This window comes from Micromys minutus (genome assembly GCF_963924665.1).
Source record: "Micromys minutus genome assembly, chromosome: 21".
Classification (NCBI taxonomy): domain Eukaryota; kingdom Metazoa; phylum Chordata; class Mammalia; order Rodentia; family Muridae; genus Micromys; species Micromys minutus.
The window spans coordinates 36,279,859-36,294,661 of NC_137956.1; the positions used below are offsets into that span (position 1 = coordinate 36,279,859).

The 14,803-nt window shown below is 43.6% G+C and overlaps 1 protein-coding gene across 1 annotated transcript in view; it reads right to left on the reverse strand.

Moving 5' to 3' along the window:
• The window catches only part of NEK11 (NIMA related kinase 11), a gene marked incomplete at both ends in the record, with an annotated part of 199,899 nt that overhangs the window by 160,170 nt on the left and 24,926 nt on the right, over nucleotides 1-14,803 (reverse strand). Inside the window, one exon of the mRNA XM_080934672.1 lies at nucleotides 97-262. Coding sequence (XP_080790798.1) covers nucleotides 97-262 — 166 coding nt within the window. The remainder of the gene's footprint in view (nucleotides 1-96; nucleotides 263-14,803) is intronic.

Consider the following 14,803-nt stretch of genomic DNA (forward strand, 5'->3'; position numbering starts at 1 on the left):
TTGCTGTTTGATAACAGGTCTTTTAAGATGTCTCTTTATATAAAATTATGCAACAGATTTTATTTTACAAATATTTCTGAGAGAAGAGAGTCTCACCTCACAGTATTCCGTGATAATGCAAAAAGAATCCTGCTCCACAAAGCTTGCATGGAACCTGACAATGGCTGGGTGGTGTAGCTTGGAGAGGAGCTGGGCTTCCACATTGGCCTGCACAGTTTCATTTGGATTTAATTCTCCAACAGAGATTTCCTTCAGTACCTTTCTGTGGCCAAAAAAAGAGGGTGGGGAGCAAAGAAAGAGAAGAAAAAAGAGTGACAGATATCAAGAGTTGAGAAATAAGCTTCACGAATGTGAATGGCATGGAAACCCCTCACTATACCAAGTAATCAGCTGCTCAAGGGACTGGTTCTACCTGCTATGTATGGTACTGAGGCCCTGGGTCCCTTCCTGCCCCACTCAGTACCATAGGTACACAGCCTCTGAACACCACACTGTTCCCTCTATGAATCATAAGGGCAGACGTGGAACCTGGAGCATTACTGCGGGGTGCTCCCCCTCCGTCCCATAAGACATTCGGTTTCTGGTACAATCTGTGTCTATGTCCATGCGATCCACTTTGTCTGCACCTGTTCATCGGCACTCACCACAGCTTCTCGATTCTGCCTGTCTTAGAAGTCCTCCTCCTTCCTCCACTCCCTGTCTGTATCTCACTCTGTGGTGAAAGGAATCTCTCTCTCTCTCTCTCTCTCTCTCTCTCTCTCTCTCTCTCTCTCTCTCTCTCTCTCTCTCTCTCTCCTCTCTCTCATTCACTTGCTTGCTCTCACTCCCTCTGCTCTAAAATGTTCCCAAACCTATCAATTGAATGTCAGTCCATATGCACAGTATCTTTTTCTTCTCTCCTAACTGTCCTTGGCACACCATAGTCTGCTGCTGGCAGGATTTAGGAAGACAAAGTTTTAACTGAAAACATTGAATTGACAGTGAGTTAGAATCTCTATTTTGGATAAATGGAGAAGCTCATTAACTCTCTAAATCATTAATTTAAAAAGTGTGATAGCATCATGAAGAGTGGACCAAAACACTACCTCTTCCCATCCAAGGGAAAAAAAAACTAGTCTGATGAGCGAAGCAATTACAGTGCCACACTGTAAACTAGATCGCCTGGGGACAGCACTTTAGCATGCCAATTACACTGTGCAGACAGATGCCTCTGACTGCTGGGGAGCCTGGCTGCTCATTAAGGCAAGTTCTGTAGGACTCCTGCTAGAAAACACTTTGCAAAAACTACTAAGAGTCGCTACCTTGGCACATAAGTAGAAACTCTTAATTAAAGCTCATACACCAACTCTTAGACAGCCGGCAGACTCTGGTCCCGTCTAACAGGTGTTCACTCTGCCCTTGCCATATGGAGTGCCCAAGGCTGGCAGACTCTCTGGAGTGCCCATGCACTCTGGTCCTTCTGTTTGGGAGCCATGCTTGCCCAAACCACTGGGTCTAATCCCAGATCTGTTTATGCCACTGTGCTCACCATTATGAACATATATATGATATAAACTGAAGGAGGATGAGTATCAGTTTACCCTTGCTAGAAACAAAAAACAAAAAACAAAGGCTTACCAAAATCATTGACAATGACGAGCAGCAAAACTACTGTCTTAGTGAATAAGCTTGTGTGTGAACTGCAGATTTCTAAGTATCTTAGCAGAAGAAAGACCTGAAAAGTATGTGTGTGTGTGTGAGAGAGGGAGAGAGAGAGAGAGAGAGAGAGAGAGAGAACTATCTATAGAAAAAGATGAAGTGGAATCTAACCAAAGGATTTTAGATGTTGACAATGCATAATATAGTTGGAGATGCTAAATGTTTTTTTATCTCTCAATGAATGTCATTCCAATTTACTAATTGTTTATTGTATCCAACCAGCTACCAACCTCAATTATACCGAACAGGAAGGCTCCTGCCACTCTTTGAAATGTGTGTTACAAGGCTTTCATTCGTTAGGACACACCTTTCTCTCCAGCTGTATCACTATGAAGAACCAGTAGCTGACTCCGGTAATGTTAAACCCAGCTACTCAGTCACGCTCCAGGCTTGAGAGCTTTGAGGGTGCAATCAGCACACTAGTGTGTGCTCCTGGGTGACAACCTTCGATCTAAATGTTTGAGGTAGCATTAGGAATTAGGGGTGGGGTGGGAGATACTTTAGTACCAGCCACAAAGGCATGAGGACCTGAGTTTGGATCCCTAAATGTCGGGGATATTGAGCCATGCCGACCTCTGACCTCCTTACACACTCGCATGGATGGACACACACATGTGCACACACGCATCAAATGAAAATTCTAAGTCAGACATTCTGCCCTGAAAATTCCCTCATCCTCTGGAATGAGGAGATTAAATCTAACTTCTCTTCTGGACCAATACACACACATGCACACACACAAACACACACACACACACACACACACACACACACACCCAAAAGTCACATGTTTCTTCTTGAAACTCTGAGAATGAAACCCTTCTACTCTTAAACGTTATTGAAAATACAATTTTCTTACAGCGTACATATGTCCATTTTAAAGGTTCTCCCTGGTCCATTGGGTTTAAGCTCATCTCACTCCCAAAGGAAAACCGACAGGGAACTGTCAGCTCCCACAGAGAACACATGGATTGTGGCAGGTGTGGGGCTCTCTCCAAGACTGTCAGACTCCTTCCTTGACAATGAAGTAGATTCTACAGAAATGTATGGTAGATAACAATCTATAGAAAAACAATTTTATTAAGACTTTTTCAAGGGAGGTGACCGGGACAGGCCTGTCTTCATAAGTGGCACCTCTGACTGTTAATATGCCCCAAATAAAAAAGAATGGCATATAAAGATGCATTTTCTGATCTAGTCTCTGAAGGGTGTAGAGCAGCAGGCAGTTTAATGACATCTTCATAGTGCTTTCGTAATTTACCATACTTCGGCTGGCATGAAGCTATAATGGTCACAGTGGTTAAGCATAATAATATAAAAGCCTTCCACAGACTTGCAATGGTTCTCTTGCTGTGAAGGAATATGTGCTATAAAAAGCCTGAACATGCTTATTTTCCAGGCAAACATCAGTTACTACACAATACAGTATAACATTTTCCACAGTGTTTTTTGCCCAGTCCCTTGTCTGACCACCCGATGATAAAGCATAAGAATGAATAAGCCCCTACCTTAGTAGATGAAGCTGGGACTATTAAGATAGTTGGTGTCTACCATAGTGTCTGTAGGGGACACAAATACACTCTGCCTTCCTAGCCTAAAGGCATATTATTGGACCAAAAAAAAAAAAAAAAAAAAAAAAAGGAACTCTCATAGTATATCAACGTAAGACAACCCAGAGGCTTGCCAAGGCCAGGACAGCTTATCACTTGCTTGGTGGCATTCAGCCGGTCACCCCTTCCTACAAAACATGACAGATGCTTATTTTATCAAAGCCTTGACTGTCTGGGGGAAACCAGGACAGCAGAAAGGAACGTTGTCCCTGAAGACCCAGCTTATATTTGCAAAGCCCCGCTCCTCCTGCCTGAGTAGCACATTGTCTTCTAGAGTCTGTAGTAAACTGACAAACTTTGGAAAGTGATTTTTGAAATTTGGAATAAATGTCACCAACTTGTTTCCCTTAAAAATCAGCCTACTGTTTATATAAACAGCACAGATAGATGGCATATCTGAGAGATTAATCACGCATCATTCTCTCCCAAATATCGACGTTTCTTCTACAATCTCCCTGTCCAACCGGATGCAGGCACTGCTTCAGGTCCAAGAGAGAACTACTACAAAACGTGAACTTGGCTCTTTGAGCCTTCGGTGTCCAGGAGGAAATCTGGAGGAACTCTTGGCCAGTTGGTGAGCTGCCCCTCTGTCAGAAGAGAAAAAGGTGCTCTGGACCAGAGAGATGTGACAAGGTCAGGAACAGAAGGAAAGTGGAGGACTTCTGAGTTCCTGGAAGCATCTGAGATGCTGGAAGCCAGGGAGAAACCATACTGGGATTCCAAGATGCACAGGAGGGCTCAGAGAAGAAGGTATGAACACTCTTTCTGAGACAGAACAAAGTGAAGAAACCTGCATCTTCTGTGTCCAGCTATAGAAGGGTCTTCAAGTGACATGTAAACACATGTACCCCAGAGAGCTCTAGAATATCGAGGATCCTGTGTGAGCCTCACCTAAACACCAATGCCTCAAGAGATGCCTGCAAGACAGTGGATGTAACTAATCAGCTTTCCAATGAACTCAAAGAAAACTAGGATCGCTTCCTTTGTGAGTTAGCATCCAACTTCCACCTGCACATGGAGGTAAATGCCCATCAACTGTGCCAGCACATGAGCATTGTGTAACCCTGGTCCCTTCCGTCTGGGAACTGGAAAAGGCAGATAGTAAACCAAAAACATGTATGTGCATGGATGCAGTATAAATATATGCTTTTAAACCCTTAAATCGAGATGGATTCTGTCTTAGTTAGGGTTTCCATTGCTGTGAAGAGACACCATGACCAAGGCAACTCTTATAAAGGACAACATTTAATTGGGGTTAGCTTACAAGTTGAGCGGTTTAGTCCATTATCATCATGGCAGAAAACATGGCACCATACATGCAGGCATGTGGCTAGAGGAGCTGAGAGTTCTACATCTTCATCCAAAGAAAGCCAGGGTCAGACTGTATCTTGGGTAGCTAGGAGGCTGCTCTCAACAAGGCCACACCTACTTCGACAAGACCACACCTCCTAACAGTACCACTCCCTATGGGCCAAGCAAATTCAAACCACCACAAATGCTTTGATGTTAGGATAGAGTACCTGAAGCCTTCTGGCATCAGGACTAAGAAGGCCCAGTGTTGGGACAAAATCACAAGAAACAGGTTTGAAACTTAACTAAACAAGAAGTTTGGGGGTTTGTTTTCATGTTTAAAATTTTAAGTGTTTAGCAAAGAAGAGTTTTAAGATAGCCCTTTCCCATCAGTGTAAGAAGGCAGTACATATTTTATACGCCTTTCTTAAATAAGAGACTTCTATTTGCCTGCTCTGTAGTGCACCAGCCGTCCCTGTCAATGCAGCAGCCCTGAATCTCCAGACAGCTTCTTTACATTGAAACAGTTCCCTGGGCTGTGAATCCAGCCTTCTCCAGGCAACACAGACACACACACACACACACACACCTCAGCCTCTCCTAAGTCAGACACTGATGGGTGGTGCATGTTCTGCTAAATTAACTGTGCTCACCTTCACCTGAGATTTCAACATGGGGCTGAGCCATATGAAGAACCTAAATATGGGGGTGGGGCAGGGCTTTCTTTAGTTGAAGCTGGTGCTGGGCAATGTCAGTGGTGGTGCTGTGACCTCTGGCCTGCTCCTCACCCTTCTACAGCTGCTCAGAGCTACCTATCACCCATCACCTCTGAGGGGGTGAGAACCGAGCCAGCAGAGGCTTGACTTTTTTCTTGAAACTTTTACTCTTCTAAAGGATCTAAGGCCACAGAATTGCTCTCCTAGTTAATGACTAGAAGAATCACAATCACATCAACCTCCTGTTCCAATAATTTCTCATCTCCTTTAAAATGACATATAACTTTAGTAAGTATAGAAGTAAAAACAATGGCAGAGAGGATAATTTTAGCTAGTACACTTTTTTTTTTAATGAAAAGTTAAAACGCCAAGGCGTTTATAAATATTAAATCTGGAGGAAAAATTCCAGAATGGGGAAAATCATATAGACAGAATTTTATTGCTGATGCTTTTCTTTCCTTTGACAAGTCACAATATATATTGAATGCCCTTGGTTAGATAAAAAGACAAAATCCCCTACTGGGTCATCATCACATGGCAGAAACATGAGCCAGCTTTTGTATTTTAACAATTTAATCTTGATCTCTGTTCATTTGGGGACTGGGATTTTACTTCCTACTGTATATTCCTCTCATCACAAGCTTATAGCGGGGTCCTTTGTCTGGCAGGGGCTCCAATGAAATTACGGTGGAAAGCAAGGACAGCAGACAGAGCTGAGAAGGCTGCTGACATAATGTGCAACAAGGTCCCAGACTGCCACTACCAGAGAGACATTTTAAAAACATATATTATATATATATGAGTACACTGTAGCTGTTCTCAGACACACCAGAAGAGAGCATCAGGTTCCATTACAGACAGTTGTGAGCCACCATGTGGTTGCTGAGAATTGAAATCAGGACCTTTGGAAGAGCAGTCAGTGCTCTAACCACTGAGCCATCTGTTAAGACCTCCCGGTAGGACATTTCACACTTCTGTTACTTCACTGTCTATGGATTGCCCTCTGTGTGGCAGACACCATGCTATGTGTTGGGAACACAAATATGAAAAAGGTAAAGCTCCTGCCTTCCAGGCGCGCAGTGAGCAAGTATAAAACCCTTGTCAACTGGATGGTAAACTACAGAAGAACTGGGAGTGAGGCTGAGAACCCTGGCCTTCACCACAGAGAAAAGAAAAGCAAAAATCTTTGGACTCAAATGCCAGGACCCTGGCTCTTATACAAAGTTCTAAGCAACTGGCTGAATCAGTTCTCCTCAGAGAAATCCCACAAAACAAAAAGTGAAGTTATCATTCTTTGCTATTTTCCCAATAGGAATCAATACTCAGTAGAAGAATAACTATTTTTAGTCTTTGAATAGGGTATGAGAGTCAATAGCATATAGCTTTTAAAACAAAACTACGTAATATATTAAATAATATGAAAATGTCATGGACAAGGGCTTTTTGCTGAAAAGAGATATTACATTATTTCTTTTTAAAAATATTTTGAATTCTGTAATAATTTCATATAGTGTATTTTGATTATAGTCACTCCTCCCCTAACTCCTCCCATATCTACCACCATCCCAGACCCACCACCAACCCAGGCCTACCACCATTCCAGACCCATCACCATCCCAGACCCACCACCATCCCAGACCCACCACCATTCCAGACCTACCACCATCTCAGACCCACCACCATTCCAGACCCACCACCATCTCAGACCCACCACCATCCCAGATCCACCACCATCCCAGACCCACCACCAACCCAGACCCACCACCAACCCAGACCCACCACCAACCCAGACCCACCACCAACCCAGACCCACCACCATTCCGGACTCACCACCATTCCAGACCTATCACCATTCCGGACCCACCACCATTCCGGACCCACCACCATTCCAGACCTATCACCATTCCGGACCCACCACCATTCCAGACCTATCACCATCCCAGACCCACCACCATCCCAGACCCACCACCAACCCAGTCCCACCACCAACCCAGACCCACCACCATTCCAGATCTATCACCATTCTAGACCTACTCAAGTTTGTGCTCTCACATTTTAAAGCCCATTGAGTCTGATTTATGCTGCCCATATACTCTTGAGTATGTAGTCAAGCTACTGGGGAATATACCCTTTTAAAAAAACAAAACAAACAACAACAACAACAAAAAAAAAAAAACTAACTTCCTCATTCCTGGCAACTGCCAATTACCAATACTCCTCAGCTGGAGGTGGGACTTTGTGTCAACTTCCTCCCTCCAGGCTGGGATTTTTATCTGGCTTAAGTTTACACAGATATTGTGCACACTGCCTCAATGCTGTGAGTTTGTTTATATGTGTAGCTGTCCCTCTATACCCAGAAAACACTATTTTATTGGAATTGTCTACTACCTCTGGCTCTTACGGTCTTCCTGCCCCTTCGCCTATGATCCTTGAGTTTTGGGAAGGAGTATGATAAAGATGTACCTGTCAAGGACCCTCAAGTGACATGTAAAGCCATCAAGTACACTAACAGTCCTTCCTTTCTTCCTACACATCTACCACCAACTTCCATCAAAAAGAACCTTGAAACTCCAGTGTGCTTTCAGAGTAAGAGTGAGGCAAATCCCCAGTGAGCACTAGCTACCCTTCTCTGGAGGGCTCTTTATGTGGGCAGTCCTGAAAGCAGGGCCTGACACAAAGGGTAGTCAACACAAGAGAGTGACAGAAATACCAAGAGGGAGCTAGAGAAGGGGAGGAGGCCATTACAGGGTTCATCCTCAAGATAGTTACCAACATGAACATCAGTGCCTTAGCTTTGTGACATAGCGCTGACAGTCAGTGACAAACATGAAACTCAAGAGTTCTGCGTCAAAGAACAGAGCTGGGGAGATGCTCTGAACCCATTTTCTCCCATCAATCCTTGGTTACCTGTTGAACACTCCCTTCCGAGTGAGGAAGGAGATGTAGCAGGCTGAAGTGGCTGATCAGACACTCAGCATAGCTCAGCAAGCTACCAAACTCCTGAGGTCCCTTCCCAAGATCCGAATAAGCAGTAAACCATTGTTGGGGGTAGATGTTCACTATAGGGGGCCTCCTGAAAGCTGTGCAGGGAGCTCTAGGGATGGGTGAGTGTGCCAGTTTTTACCCATGTCAAGGTGGGTTTTTCAGTGATGCAGCTGCCTTTGAGTTACCCATACTCCTCTGAGTAACCCCCAAAAACTTACTGACTTGCCCAACTAGACCTGAGTAAAAACACTTCTTTGGTCTGTCATTGTTGCCATAACTGAAGTGAACAGACATTTGTTCATATCTCCCCAGGACCACTCACACAACAGGACTGCTTCTGGGAGCATGAATTTCCTCTATCCTTCTATCCTGACAAAAAGAAACCGAGACCCAGAAATGTAGGTATTGCCAGTGCAGGCTGCATATATGCACAGAAAATGTTAAATGCTCAGAAGACAGGACCCTAACTCCACCTCTCACAAGGATAAAATGAAGGAACCGTCTGATATGCTTTACAACAATAGAACAGTAGAAAACTGGCTAATAGGACATATCAGTTCCTAGACAAAGTAAAATCAAGTGTCACAACGACAGAAAATAGACAGATAGACATATGATAGATATAGATGATCAATAGACAGATGTAGATAGATTAATAAATAGATGATTGATTGATTGACTGATAGACAGACAGAGGACATTAAGAGATAGATTATAGATAGTAGGATGACAAACAATGGATATATGGGGATAGGTAGATGACTAGATAGATAGATAGATCATTAATAGAGAGATGAATGGATAAAGCAAAAAACAAAACAAGTAGGAGTGATAAAGAACTACTGCAGACATTTTTTTCTGTGGTAAACTCACTGTTTCTGAGTCTAGATTATATTTCCAAGGCTGGCATTACATTTTACAAATTTTTTTCACTTTTAAGGAGCATGGAGTAAATAGAACTTTTAGGGGTGGGAAGCCTGAAGATGTGTATTGCCTAATAAAAAGTCATCATTCATAAATTCAGTGATTTATTTTCAGTCTTTACAGATAAGAAAAATAAAAACAATATGTGTCCTAGAGATGGGGCTGAGGCTCAGTGGGTATCCTTGGCAGAGGTTCTGTATTTATTTGTATTGAAGCACTGAACAAGGATTTCAGATCGAAATTTTTCCCAATGCTTGTAAGTGTAAGGTAGGGTCCCTGCTGTCTGTGACCACCCCATACTCCCCATTGTTTGTGACAATGTCTACTTACATTCTTGGCTAGCACAGAGACTTTTCTGAATAGACTGGAGGTGATCAAAGGCCACACTCCCAATTTCTTGCCATAGGATTCTCCGTCCTGGAAGCATCCAGCTTGAGCGAGACTAGACTTGTAGAACCCTCCTCACTCACTCCACTCTGCCACAGACCTCTGGCATCATTTATGTCCACACTTATTTCTTTGTCTTTCTCTGGCTGAGGACTGTCACATTTTGTTCATGCCAACAATCCCTCGCACACACTGACTGTTCCAAAGGGATCTGCTGATGACTGAGCGATCAAAATGAACGGGACCCCAGCATTGGGATCAAAGGTCCTGTATGACACAAGTCTTCCACATGAGGCCCCCGTGACTCTTGGGGCAGGGGATAAATCAGAAAATGGAAATTTATTTTACAAATTTGCTTTTTAACATACACACTGAAATAGCACTTTCCTAATAGCAGACATAACCATGGGAGTTGACAATAACATTAACATAAACAAAGAAAAACAGGTGAATGACAGTGGGCCAGCAGCTTTGCTCAGCAGCTTCACCATATGGCAGAGAAATGGTGACACCCACTGCAGTCACCTTGCCCCAAGTAAGTGCAAGGTCACCCAATTTTCCTAAGCCTACACCCTTATTCCATCTTTTTTCAATTTGGGGATGGAGTACTATGTCTTTGCTTCATTTTAAAGGTGAGCATGTCACTGGGAGATCAGGCAATGAGAGCACCTCCAGCCAGGAAGGTCCGGACCCACTGAGTCACCCACAGTCTTCAGGTGCATCTCAGTAGAGGCACCATATACTCTTAAAACAATCACTGACTCTAAAGAAGAAATTTTTGTTTCTATAGGTATGAATTTTCCCCGTTTTAGTCATAGAGCTCCTCCATGACTAAGAAATCTAAAACGTGTTCTAAAGAACAAAAGCTCTTGCCACCACTCTCTTCCCCTCCTTAGCATTAAAGAAAAAAACAAAAACAAAAACCACATTTTGTGATTGGAAGATGGGCCTCCTTCTGATGAGGTGTTAATGAGGCCATGGCTCCTCTCCATTAATTGTGAGACTTAAGAGAAAATCTTCTCGTTGCAAATGAGAAAGTCCCAGGTTGAGGCAGGACCATTGTGGCTCATTCCTGTAATCCCGGGACTTAGACACTCAACACAGGATCTAAACTTCAAGGTCACCCTCTACCACAGATAATTGTCTGCACACTCAAACCCGGGGTCAAAATGAACCCTGCCTTCTTGGGAGTTGCTTTTGTTGGGATTTTTAATTATAGCAAAGCAACAGTAACTACTGCACACACTTTAAAAAGCACTGAATTTCAAGCAAACAGATTCTGTTTATGTCGGCAAGGAAATTAAGGAGCCTAACAATGTCAGCAAGGATATGAAAAAATAATTTACCGTGGATAACTGGGTTATCTTTTGATATGATTGTTATAGGATGCAAATTCATAATTAATATTAGGTTGATGTGTAAAATGCAATATTTGGACGAATAATTCATGCCATGCTTCTATTTTTAATATTACAGGGAAACATTAGAATTGTATACTTTAATGAGATGATCAGATGTGGCTCAAAGACTGCCAGGAAACCAGGATACAGTGGCAAACTGAGTTTTAAGAAGCAACAAAACAGCTTCGTTTTCTTGAGATCAAGCAGAAGTGCTACTTAAAATAATAGGAGACTATGCTGGAGGCAAGAGTTTGTTTTATCAAATACAAAATTAGAAAAAACCCTGAGAGTTGGGACTGAAAATGTGGTGCAATGGTAAGAACACTTGCCTAGCATGTGCAAGACCCTGAGAGTCATCCCCAGTGTGGCAAACCACCACCTCCACCTCCACCACCACCACCATCACCATCATTACCACCTCCACCTCCACCACCACCACCATCACCACCACCACCTCCACCACCTCCACCACCACCATCACCTCCACCACCACCTCCATCACCACCATCACCACCATCACCATCATTACCACCTCCACCTCCACCACCACCTCCATCACCTCCACCACCACCTCCACCACCTCCACCACCACCACCATCACCACCACCACCACTTCTACCACCACCTCCACCACCTCCACCACCACCACCATCACCACCACCACCACTTCTACCACCACCACCACCACCTCCACCACCACCATCTCCACCTCCACCTCCTCCACCACCCCCACCACCTCCACCACCACCACCGCTCCACAACCTCCACCACCCCCACCACCACCTCCAACCCCATGTCCACCATCCACCACCACCACCACCAGCAGCAAGGGTTTTAATAAAACAAATCCCCATGATTGTATCTGTAACAAGTGCTAGTCTCATTAAAATTGGTAAACTTTTTAAAGTTTGTAATTTTAAATGTTAGTCTCTACATTACCATGATGGTGATAAATTTGAACATAAAAGAAATTATCCCTTATGTTTTTAATACACTTGAGTTTTTTATATTTTGCTTGTGATTTGTATGGTGTATGTATATGTGCATTTTTATGTGTGCACCCACATATATGGAGGCCAGACATCAACATCACATGTCTCTCTATCATTCTCTGTCTAAATTCACTGAGACTCGTGGATAAACTAAATGAATGGGCCAATGAGCTCTGGGAATCCACTTGAGCACACACATGCTTGAGTGCACACACACACACACACACACACACACACACACACACACACACACATACGAGTGGCCCAGAACTGCAATCACAGAAGCTCATGGCCATGGGTGGGTTTTTGCATAAGTGCTGGGAATCCAAACTCAGCTCCTAAGTTCTTTACTCACTAAGCCTCTCCCCAGTCCCGTCTTCATCTTGATGAGAAGGGGAGTAAAGTAAGATCAGCTGTACTAAAATGAGTCTGCTTTATTCAACTAAGAGGCCAAGGTCTCACCTACTGAAAGAGCTCACACTAGAATCTATAAGTTGGAAATACCTAGTTTCCTAAAGTGCCAGTTTCCTATAGTCATTTGTTTGTAGGACATTAAGGAACCACTGTGGACCACTAGAGGACTTAGAGGCTGGAGAGGAGCATGACTTATCTGTATAGCTAACGTATACGACCTCTGGTTATACAAACCTTCATTGCTGAGGGAAGCCTAGCTGAAGAAAGAGCTCTAGCCTCTGAGACTCCGTGGACCTCACAGCAAGGGCTGTGTACTTCACGCTGCACACGTACACTGTCCAGAGGAACTGCATACAAGATCAGTCTCGTGTAACTCTGAGAGCAAGACACCAAAAGAAGGAGTTCTCTGTGACAGTGCTGACCAGTTCTGTTTCTAGAGTCTCTGGAGTTTACTTGAGGATAAATCTAAGTGTTTCCATGTTCAGATGCTGGCAGGAAGAAAGTTGTTGGAATGCTGAGGTATGATACCCAGTTAGGGCTTTAACAAGAGACTCGGGTTTGTAAAGCAGTCTCCATGTTACGCTGTGCATACCAATCACCAGAGAACTGTTAAATGCTGCTTCTGAAAGTGGACTAGTGCGTGCCAGAGTTGGGGACGGTGAAGGAAGGAAGGATCCAGAGAAGACTGCTAACGGGTTCGGGGCTACAGTTCAGAGGAGAGATGATGTCTAATGTCCTATAGTACAGAAGCATATAGCTGTCAATGACAGAATTAATCCTATGTTCCAAGACAGCACAGTGAGTTTGGATTTCCCCAACACAACGAAGTGATAAATGCCTGAGGTGATAAACTATGCCAGTTACCCCTGGTGATCTTCATGTACATGAACGTACTCATTAAAGAGCACAGAAACTGTAGATCATTAACAATGTTTTTAAACATTGCCTCTGGTGTGTCCAGTCTAGGGAATCCGCCTTTCTAACAACGGCCTGGGGCCTGGCTAGGGCTGCTTCTTCAGGAACTACACTTTAAGCAGCAAAGCTATAAGTAATTAGGGAGCCAGAGCCTGCCAGGGAAAAGCGCGTCAAATAGCCCTAGACTCCCCAAAGCCAGAGGGAAGAGGGCTAATTTGAAGAGCAGGCCAAGTAAGAGGGCACATGGCCCCTTGAAAGCCAGTGAAGCTTGCAATGCAATCTCGTTTGTCGTCTGCTAGTAAAGGACAGGCGCTCAGCACACAGCCCAGGATGCTGGGACTGCAGGTGTGCCCTACCACGGCTTTACCTGGAAGCTTTACCAGTCAGAGAGTCCGGACAGTTTGGTCCAACTCTCTTGACTGCAGTTTATACTGGCTTCCTCTCATTCTGCTCCCAGCAGTGACAAATTACAGCTTCCCACTGACCCTCTGAACATTACTTGATGCACAATTTATTATTTAATGCATTATAAGGAATAGTCAGCCTTATTCCTCAGGTAATTTGACATAATTTATATACGAAAGCAGAAAATTAAGACCAACAAGAATAGGTGAGAAAGGGAAATGAGGAAAAGAATATAGATGTATTAGCCAAAATTTGCTGCTCAGTAAAGACTTATTCATTTGTATTTTATTTGTATAGGCATTATACCTGCAGCACCAACAGAGACCAGAAGAAGGCATCAGATCCCCTGAAACTGAAGTTACAAGTGGTCATTAGTCACCATGTGGGTGCTGGGAATCAAACCCTAGCTCTCTGTATGTTTACACTAGTGCTCTGAAGACTGGGAATCTCTTCAGCCATTGTTACTATTGTTTGATGCTCAAAGGCAATCCAAAATTTCATAAAATATATTACTATCATCACTATACTGACCACACTGTAGCTGCTATTGACAGGAATGCCGCGGGAGCAATTCTTGCCTATTATAGGAGGTCATGTCAATCTCTGGTTCCTTGTGACATAAGCCAGTTTCAAATTTTAGTCACAGAATAATGGAGGGCATCAACTGACTGTTCAGCTGGGCACAGTGGCGCACATGCCTATAATCCTAGCACTAAAGGAGTTGAGGCAGAAGGATCAAATTCCAGGCAGGCAGGGCCACATAGCAATATTCTGTATCCCTAAATTTTAAACTTACATGTACCTTAAATAGATTAATTTTGAGAAAAATAAAGAGCATGATCTGAGATAATTATAAGAAAGCATCAGCTCACAAAGATGGTGTCAGTGGTGGCAATCAGCAAACAGGGCACAGGGTGTGCTGATGTGACACCTAAGCTGTGCTGAGAGTATCACCACAACCTTCCACCTAAAAGTTCTTCAGATACATCTGAATTAGATCACCGCCCTCTTTTCTCTTTCCTTCTCCCATCCTCTCCAGGGTCTTCCTACTTTCAAACTGAAAACCC